The 10345-nt window shown below is 42.8% G+C and overlaps 1 protein-coding gene across 1 annotated transcript in view; it reads right to left on the bottom strand.

Annotated features, from left to right (window-relative positions):
• Nucleotides 1-6407: 6407 nt before the first annotated feature.
• Nucleotides 6408-10345, bottom strand: part of SUDS3 (SDS3 homolog, SIN3A corepressor complex component) — a 41300-nt gene continuing 37362 nt past the window's right edge. Inside the window, exon 12 of the mRNA XM_003832407.4 lies at nucleotides 6408-9814. Within this exon, the coding sequence (XP_003832455.2) occupies nucleotides 9716-9814 (99 nt within the window). The 3' untranslated portion in view covers nucleotides 6408-9715. The remainder of the gene's footprint in view (nucleotides 9815-10345) is intronic.

Here is a 10345-nt window from a genome sequence, read left to right as displayed (position 1 = left end):
CACGCCTGGATAATTTTCGTAGATACAGCATTTCATCATGTTGCCCAGCCTAGTCTCAAACTGCTGGGCTCAAGTGATCCTCCCACCTCAGCCTCTCAAAGTGCTGGGGTTACAGGTGTGAGCCACCACACCTGGCCAGGTTATATTTTCTAAAGCACTCGAGTGACCTACAGAGTTTGTTTGAAGCACAATAGTTATTGTATTGTTTTGCTTGCATGACTTCATTTAATCTTGACAATAAACCTTGCTATTATTAGTCCCACTTTCTAGATGAGGAAACTGGAGCCCCGAGAGGTTATGTGATTTCCCTAAGTTCACACAGCTTTTAAGCAGCAGAGTTCAATCCAGATTCAAACCTGTCTCAAGCCCCTGCCTCTGAGTCTCACAACTGGATTTCTTTTCTCCATTTAGATTGTTGAATTGAGAGTTACAAGAACTGAGTTCTAGCTTGGCGTCTGTTTCCAGAAGCGAAAAATGGAAGGGGTTGGCTAAGATGACAACTAAGGGTCCTTTATGCTTTGGCCATCTACATTAGGATGAGAGAAGCCAAAGGGGAAAGGAAATGTGTGAACGTGGTGCAGAGGTGAACACTTCCCCTCCTCAAGCCTCACTTTCATCATCTGTAAAATGGGAATCACGAAGACACACATCACAGGGCAGTTTAGTATATTAAATACAATAATGTATAAAAAGTACTTAGCCCTCACCCAAACACATCATAAGTGCTCAATAAACTTGAGCCCTTATTCCTTCCTAATATGCCTGCAGGGCTCCACCAAGCTTCAATTCCCATAAGCTTTCACTTCTGGGAAGGTCAAAGGACCATGTTTGAGAGAAGAGGACTGATCAAAGTAGAAGAAAGGGAGTCAGGTAAAATTACTGTCTAACAGGAATGTGTGCTGTTGCCCTTTATTGGTTTTACATATGAGTTAGTTTATGAATACTTTCAGGGGCATGTTAGTGTGAAATTGGAAAGCGTCACTGCAGGTCAGCCATGAGCCACTGCACTGGTGACAGAAAGGGGAAGAAGAGCAAGCAGGGCGGGCACAGTGGGGAGAAGAAAGGAGAGAGGCAGAAAGGAAAGGAAGGCGAGTCCTCGATGGGAAAGGGCAAAAAGATAACCAAACAGGGAGCAAACTGGTTTTAAAGTTCAAGGCTTGTGGCCAGGCGTGGCGGCTCACGCCTGTAATCCGAGCACTTTGGGAGACCGAGGTGGGTGGATCATGAGGTCAGGAATTCAAGACCAGCCTGTCCAACATGGTGAAACCCCATCTCTACTAAAAATACAAAAATTAGCCGGGCGTGGTGGCAGGCACCTGTAATCCCAGCTACTCAGGAGGCTGAGGCAGGAGAATCGCTTGAACCTGTGAGACGCGGCGGTTGCAGTGAGCCAAGATTGTGCCACTGCACTCCAGCCTGGGCGACAGAGCAAGACTCTGTCTAAAAAAAAAAAAAAAAAGAAAAAAAGTTCAAGGCTTGTGATGTATGTTAAACACACGCTACTATTTGACTTTAAACATGACTCATATCCACTTGTCTTTTTGCTCAAGCCATTTCCTCTGTATGGAATTCCCATTCTTGGTCATAGACACTGCTCAAGGCCTGCCTAGCTTTCTCTGAATCCCCTAAAAGAGCCTAGAACACTACCTAACATGCAGTAAAATTCAATAAATGGTTTTTGAATTGAATGTAATGACAAATGTGTTCCTCAAGCTTACGATTATTTACTATTTCAAGTAGATGAAGAAACACTCCAAACAACTGGCTGCAGGTGACCAAAAGATTATCATAGCAAAGTTCCCTGTCTTGTTTGGGATAAGAGTGAAGGTCTCCAGGGACCCGTTCTGTGGTGGAAACACTTTCTTCCAATAATAATGAAAACAAGAATAACAAGGAAAAATAAATATGTATTGCCTTTAGTCCCGGCTACTTGGGAGGCTGAGGCAGGAGGATCGCCTGAGGCCAGGAGTTTGAGGCTACAGTGAGCCATGATGGTGCCTGTGAATAGCCACTGCACTCCAGCCTGGGCAACACAGTGAGACCTCATCTCTAACAATGTGTGTATGTATATGTGTGTGTATATATACATGTGCATATGTGTAATATATATTACACACACACATATGTACGTGTGTGTGTGTATATCTATATACACAGAAAGGGAGAGAGAGAGAAAAGACTATGTCCCAAACACTATTTCTAAGTACTTTATCAATAATAAATTACTTAACCCTCAAATCAAATCTGTGAAAAAACAGCAGTTGTCACCCCCATTTTACAGTGGAAACTGGGTAGGGTGACCAACCATCCCAGCTTGCCCCAGTCTGACGGGGCTCCTGGGATACAAGACTTTCAGTACTAAAACCAGAAAGTCCCAGGCACACTGGGATGGGAATACCCTAACACTGAGGCACACAGAGACTAAGAAAATGTCCCAAGGTTAATGAGTGGCTAGGCCAGGATTATGAACTCAGGGCCTTCATCACCTCCACTGGGCAGGTACAGACAGAGGCAAAAATGAACCCACAGAACGATGGCAGTGTTAGGGTATTTCCATCCCAGTGTGCCTGGGACTTTCTGGTTTTAGTCCTGAAAGTCTCATATCCCAGGAGCTGTCCACTATGCTTTCCAGCACCCAGCCCGGCATAAAGAGGTCCTCAAATGAGTGTCCTAACCATATTCCAGCTGTAGTACTGACTATAGCCCAGCTGTGGTACTGACTATAGCCCAGCTGTGGTATTGACTATAGCTCTAAGACCACAGGAAAGTCATTTAACATCTCTGGGCTGCAGCTGTTTTCATCTTCGAATGAAGGGCTCAAACTAAATCAGGAACACTAAATGGACTCCCTTGCTCACAGCAGAAAAAATGGATTGGGCGACTGTTTCTTGCTCTACTGGAACTTGGGCCTCAGAGTCCTTCTCACCCCTGCACCTGGGGCAGTCCCCACCCATTTGCAGGAGGTGATGCTGAGCATGGTCTCTAAAGCCAGCAGCTTTACCTTCGTAGTCTGCTGTTAGCTGAAGTAGCTTTCCTGAAATGGTTCTGATCGCTTAGGATCTGGTAGTCAGACTAGCATCCAAAGAGAGAAGTATACAAATGGCCACAGCATCTGTAATGGTAGGGACAGTCTCCATAGACTGGCAGTAACCATGTCCAACCCTGTGTTATGTACTCCTCACAGTACAGCAGGGTGAATGAGGGCAGGGACTCGAGAGACTGCTTGGGCTCAGAATCCTGGCTTGCCATTTACTGGCTGTGTGACCTTGAGCAAGTTACTTAACCTCTCTGTTTCTTGATTTCCTCAATTACAAAACGAGGACTATAATTGTAGCTACCTCATAGGGTTGTTACGAGGATTCAGTGAGTTAACAGAATACTTAGCACAGTAGGTGCTATGTTTTAAATGTTTTTAAATTTTATTCCTACCAGAAGGAAATTGGGGCTGTGTTAATATTATTAGAATCCTCAAAAACATATCTGAAGTAGATATGATTTAGCAAATGAGGAAACTGAGGTTCAAAGAAATTAAGTTGCCCAAGGTCACACCTAGCCAGCTTAACAGTAAAGCCAGATTCAAATCCTGATTCCAAAGCTTCTGTTCTTAGCCATAATGCCACCCTGCATCTCAGTAGACACTCAAACACTTATGAAAATAATCGGTGGTGAAATAAAGGGGATTCCTGGTTACCTGCAGGGGCTTGCTAACCTGTACTGTACTCCAGCGCTGAGTATCTGCTTGTTCCGTACCGGTGTTGCTGACTCCCAGGACCTGGGGCATTGTTTTCCTGACTGGCTCTGGGAATGCCACCTACTGTACCCCCTGCCTGTCCACACCACTGGCAGAGAGAGGTGATGCCAACAGATTTGAGCATCAGCCTACGGAAAAACACAACACACCGCTAAGTCTCCAACTTCTGAAAAATATGAATCTTTAAGATTCGGGTTATTGGTCTTCTCGTATCAGTAAAGTGAATATTTTATAGACCTGTATCTTTCAGGGAATCGAGTAAACACAGATTAGAGAAAATGAGTAAAGGGTATTAAGCATCTCGGTACCTATGCTGTCTCTTATCCACCTCTCTCCTCTAAGGATCCTCCTAAATCTACTTTTTTGTCTTAATAATCAGTTATTCACAAAAACATCTATTCTGGTAAACACCAAAGTTCCTAAAGCAAATGTATTCCTCACCATATTATGTTCAAAGGGAGTGAAATGATGTTTCTAGTTCATTGCATCTGGTGCTTTTTAAAAGCAGGAAAAGTGCTTAGCCTTCCCAAGGATGGGGCTTAGAGTTCCTCAAATGATAGTGCAAGAGGCCGGAAATTGGTTCTACTCCTGCCTCTGCCCAAAGACTGCACACTCCTGGTTTGGTTGATAAGCAGGTCGCCAATTAGAACTGAGCAGTTTCGGGGCAGGTGACATGGAGCTAAGGTATTTATTCTTCCATTACAGTGCCTCTACAGGAGGGCATGCCATGGAAAGGTCCAGTGACATCAGAGCATCAAGATGCAGAAGGCCCAACTCCATACCGACATTTTTAGAAACCAACTCAATGGCTCCATCTCCATAGATGATAAGGCAGGGAGGGAGGAAGTGATCTGAAAAAATACCGATACATGTTTTTGCCCAAAGGCTCTCTTGTAGCTTATTGAATAAAGCAGTTCTCATCACAACCAATGAGCTGTTTCCATTCCTTTTTAGGATGGTTATACTCATGCAGGATCAACAGAAAGCAAGCTCTTGGCTGGTCACCATGACTCTCAACTATATTGCCAAGAGAGAAACCCAGAGTTATCAGGCAGGGGAAAGGGTCCTGCAAATAACAGTGTTTGTACTTCTAGCATTTTGCTCTGGGAGCATGTGTGTATAGGAGGTGAAAGCAGCTTATGTATTTTAACAAACAAACAAACAAAACCTCCCAGGGAAATCCTGAAGAAAGGCAGAAATGTTGAACGTAATTTTAACAGATTAACATGGGGAAGGACTGCAAAGTGCAGTGGTTAGGGGAAACCTGGCTTGGAAACTTTAAATCCAGACTGTTATGTACTGTGTGACCTTGGAGAATCACCTCCTCTAATTCAAGGAGTCTGTTTCCTTCTTCAAAAACTGGTGAGATGCTTGCTTCATGGGTGACCAAAATAATAATTAAATACTGGTGACAGCAGCAGTGTACTCTCCTTAATTTATTATGAGGCTTAAATGAGGTAACACAAGGGAAGGGGCCAGCACCCAGAACATGCACTATTACTCACCAGTTTGCCTTGGCACATCATACCCTAATATCATTTGCTAACATTTACAGAGTATTTACGTATGAGGCAGTGCTGAGCTCTGGGTTTCTAGAATTAAGTCAAGGCTTAGACTGAGCCAGCCTTAAATTTGGGAGTTAGTACTCTTTCAGAGATTGTGAAGATTAGTGAGAAAGTGCCTCTCATGAGGGGTTTAGTACAGTGCCTGGCATATATACAAAGTACTCAGGAAAAGGCAGACTATGACATCAAGGGCAAGCCCCACTTGCCTTGGGAACAATGGGGAGGGTGAGCAGGTTGACCTGAATCTGTTTTTCCCCTCCCCAATTAGTCATATCCTTTGCTGCTAGCTCTTTGCATTCCTGGTCAATCCCTAGCCTATACGAGGTACCTGGCTCTTCTAGAACAACCATGGAAGGAAGCAGCTCAAGAGCTTGAAGGTTAAGGTACTTAAAATAGAGAAAACTAGTTGGGAGGAGTAGCTGAAAGTCTAAGGGGCTTGTGGGTTCTGGGAATGTTATTTCTTGATCTGGATGCTATAATAGTTACATGGATGAATTCACTTTGAGAGATTTCAACAACTACAATTAAAACTTGTGCACATTTCTGTCTAATTCAAACATTATAAAAACAGAAACCACCCCTCTCCATCATCTAAAGCATAAAGCAGTCTTTCCCAAAGGGGTGCCATAACTGGGTCACAGGTCGGTCACCTGTGGCAGCACGCAGGCTTGTTGGCTGACCCCGGGAGCAGTACAAATACCATCACTGTTTGGTTAAGATTGGTAGGCACTATCTCAAAAGCCAGGAACAATATCCTCCTTAATCATGCACCAAATGAACAATATCCTCAATCACAAGTTTATTTCAAGGTTGTTTTTCCACCCAAGATCCATTCTATTCACTTGATTTTTAATGACTTTTATCTGCAACAAGAAGAGTGCACAAACATTTAAGGGTCAACACCCCAGATTGCTCTTTACAAAACTGAGTATTAGCCTGACATCATTCTGTATCTTAGTCTTCACTAAGAATTAAATGTCTAGAATATCCCTTCCTCTGCCCTAACTTCCTTTCCCCATAAGCAATGGATCAAAGACCTAAAATAAATTTCTATCACTTATCAAGTCAATGGATACAATACAGACTTCATGCTGGTTTTCTCTTTGAAAGTTTATTGTTTTCTTTAAAAAAAAAAAAAAACCCTACACCTTTTATATTTTACATTCACCTCTCAGAATATTTAATGGTACCCGTTAACGATGTTATAAAAAAAGACCACCACCTGCTTGAAATGGCTGCAAATTTACCATGTTCTGGCATTAAAGTGATTTCAACTCTTTGGACAAATTGGTGTAACAGTAAGCACCGAGATTTCAAATTCCCAGATGAGAAAAAAAAAATTTAATCAGGAGGAAATTTATTTAGTAAAAATTCAAGGCTAAAGAAATGTGAGAAGGAAGCCAAACCCAAAAAACTGTAAAAAATACAATCTTCTCTCCAGAATTAGGTTAAAAAATACAGTCAACCCCATTCTAAACCCCATATTTCTTAGAAAAGTCACCCAGTCCTGAACACAGGGTCTTATACACAAATACATGTAGCTTGATTTGCAGATCAGCCTCTGGGATCGATCTTACACTGGCCCCAATTAGAAGTTCAAAAACAAAAATTAAGTTAGGTAGTCAGACATCTATAAATACTAGTATCCGCATGAATGAAAACACCCTGGCTTTGGTATGGCTACAGAAATCCATCTGGAAATTATTCAAAAGGACGTGGTTCAGGGAAAAGGGGGTAGGCAGGGCATGGGGGGAGGGGAACACACAAAACCCCCAAGCAGAGGTAAAATGAATATTGGAACACACCCGCAGCAAACACTGTACATAGACTTGAGGCAGATGCCTCTAACACAACACATATACAGGTTCTTGATCAGAATGGTCTGGACCAACCTTTTTCAAAGTAATCACCTGCAGGAAAGAGTTTAAACTTGGAAATTCATCTGGTGCCCTGGGGTCTAGTGAGAGACAAAGACCATTTGGAATAATGGCCACCCAGGCTAGAAGCTAGCCTCCTTCTCGTCTAGAAACGTCAAAGTCTGTCTTCCCCTTTAGTAAGGTTTCTGCCCACCACAGAAGTACCCCCATCTACTAACAGGAAGGCTGCTTCTGTTCCTGGTCACCACTGAGGCCTGTCAGGCTTCAACTGCTGATTTTTCACCTCTGGGGTGACAAAAGAAAATATTAAGTCCTCTGGGATTAGAAATGTAATTTACTATGCTGATTCTCAAAATGGACTTCTCACCTGCCCCCATTTTCACTAGGCCCAATTAAGAGTTGTGAGGACGCCGAGGAGAAGGCAATGGCGGAGTCGAGACTATGACTAAGGGCGCCCTCAATACCCTCAAAAGTCAGAGAGGAGAGAAGGCAAAAGTGCCCATACCCTGGTCTTCAAATAAATAGTTGCTTCACAAAAGCACAGAGGTCCCACCACAGAAGGCCAGAAAAAGAGGCAATTTGTTCCTGCTTCAATGCGGAACCCCAGTGGTTATCAATACAATCCTCAACTATAAAAACAAACTTTGGTATACTGTTTAGGAGGACAAAACACATGATCATTGAAAAACTCCACCTTCAATGGAAAAATACATGAAATATATCTAATTTCCATCGCAGGGCACTACATGAAAACCAACAGCTGGAATCACAATATGTGATGTGACACACACATCGTATGTGTAACAGTTCAAGCGAGGGAAGTCCTGCCTCACAGCCAAGGCTAACAAACAAGAACAGGTGAAGCCTGTGTTTACCATGGGCTGGGTTCACTGTAGTAAACATCATAGCAGTCGGGGATTGGAGGGCAGAGAAGAAATACAGAACCCCAGGCAACTTTTGATAACAGCGTCATTTATCCTGTTTTCTAAATAAGACTCCAACATCAGAAAAAAAAAAAAAAAAGAGGAAAAAACGGATTGTAAGTTAAAACAAAAATCTATCTGTATAAGTCTTTACTTGTACAAGTCTGTACAAGTCAGTAAGGTTTGGTCTCTGCAGAGCCAGAACTTCAGAGAAGGTGATTTAATTGTCATCACAGTCCCCCCAACTTGCTTGGGGGTATGTACATCAAGAGACAACATGAAGAGAATCACTTGAGACCAAAAGAATTACTTACAAAGAAAGATTTCCTAGGATGTGTAAGTTCTACTGATTGCTCATAGAGACGCTAACAGTTGCTCTATGAGCAACCCCAAATTTTTTAAACATCTCAAGATGGCAACGTGAGTATAGAAAACTCCAACACTCATCACCCAATGAATCATTTCTCCAATCATGGGAGTGAGGGAAGGATGTAGGAAAGGCTGTTTCATCAGGACTCATTAGGGAGGGTGTCAGTCCAGAGGCAGCCACAGCAGAGCTTTCCTTGTCTTCAACCTGGGCCAAATGAAGCTGTGAGTGCTCAGGGCCTGACAACAAAGTTCTCCAGAGGTTTGGAATGGCCAATGTGCAATAATGGCATCAGCCACAAGAGTGAAACTTGAATCGTGCATGAGGGTCTATAGATCACTGATTATTGCACTATCAATCTCACCTCCCACCCGTAAAAGATTACCCAGATAATCAGCCTGTGGCACATACTTACTACTACCTACTTGGGAACAAGGGAGAGGAAGGAATTACAAATGAAAACTTCTGAAATGACCACTGCTTATTCCAGCTTAAGCTAGAACAAATGTTTGAATAAATCACCTGCATTAAATAACATTTAAAATATGGTACCTTCAGCACATTATAAATATGAAATGTCCCCTCCCCCAACCCCATTTACTTCAGTGCACATAGTCTTCCAGGCAAGCTTTTCCATCGCTCAGCCAGCGGAATGGATGGTGTGCACAGATGTTACACAAAGCATTTATTTCTCTGAGAAGGCCGAGAGCCACGAGAATTCATCATCTCCTGCTAGGACCTCTGCCCCAAGCTTCTGGGGAAATAGTGAATTGGACGCGACAGGGAAAGTAGCTACGTGATCCACTAATCAGATTCAAAACATGAAAATGCACTGGAGAGTGTATCCCTTCCTGCTCTTCTCCATGGTAGAGAGACTTAAAGATAATCAATAAAAATAGCTGTCCCTTCAAACTCAGAGGAGGTTTTCAAAAACAAGTATAAGCAAAAAATAAAGAAATAAAAGGAAAGTAAATCAAACCCCCCAATACGCCTGAAAGTAAAACAGTCTCATCGTGACTGATGTCTGGAAGAAGTTGAGGCAGAAAAGACTGACAAAGTTGGAAGCATCCGGCCACAAAAGTGCCTTAAAGAATTCACTACAGTGCTCTCCATTTCCAAGGCTGAGTAGCTATTCCCAGTAAGTTAACATTTTTCTACTAAGGAGAAAACAAAACAAAACAAAAATAAAACCCACTCCAGAAAAAGGGTCAAGAGAAGAGCACTGTAGAAAGTCAAGCAGCTGAGCGCCGGCGGATCACGAAGAGCCCGCGCTGAAGCTGGCCCAGGTAGATCCTCATCTTGGTGCTGTCACTTGTCTTCCTCACCCAGATCTGCAGGGGAGAGGAAAGGGAACAAGATGAAAAGTTAAATACAGAAGAGCAAATCTCCTACACCATCAAAATATCTGCACGAGTGAGATGCAAGCAGAAGGCTGGTAGCCTCTTGCTGGAATAAACTGTCTCAACTTGTGAGGGCTTCATAAGCACCTCTGACCTCGGGCCATATAAAGGCATGCCGCTGGGAACAGGCATCAGCCTTGAACTCGTTTCTCAGCCATCTCTCTCACACCTGTGATTACGAAAATGGAAAGCACAGCAATCTTGGGTTCCATTTCTGCCTTGATCTTAAAGATGCTTTTAAATTTGGTTTGATTACTGTGTTATCAACACTCAAGAGACATCTATTCATAAACACAAACTTTCAAATTTGGAAGTATTTTCCTTGCTCCAAGGGACTTCCATATTATACAAACTTTCAATACTTTGGTTTCCTGGCAATGAAGGCTAATGGTTGTGCAGAAAAACAGGGAAAAAATATCAACAATAGAAAAATGCCCACTAATGAGCTAAGGCCCAATTAGG

The sequence above is a fragment of the Pan paniscus genome, chromosome 10 (assembly GCF_029289425.2).
Source record: "Pan paniscus chromosome 10, NHGRI_mPanPan1-v2.0_pri, whole genome shotgun sequence".
Classification (NCBI taxonomy): Eukaryota; Metazoa; Chordata; class Mammalia; order Primates; family Hominidae; genus Pan; species Pan paniscus.
Note: the sequence above shows the minus strand (reverse complement) of the source record. Positions and strands in the feature narration are given on the sequence as shown.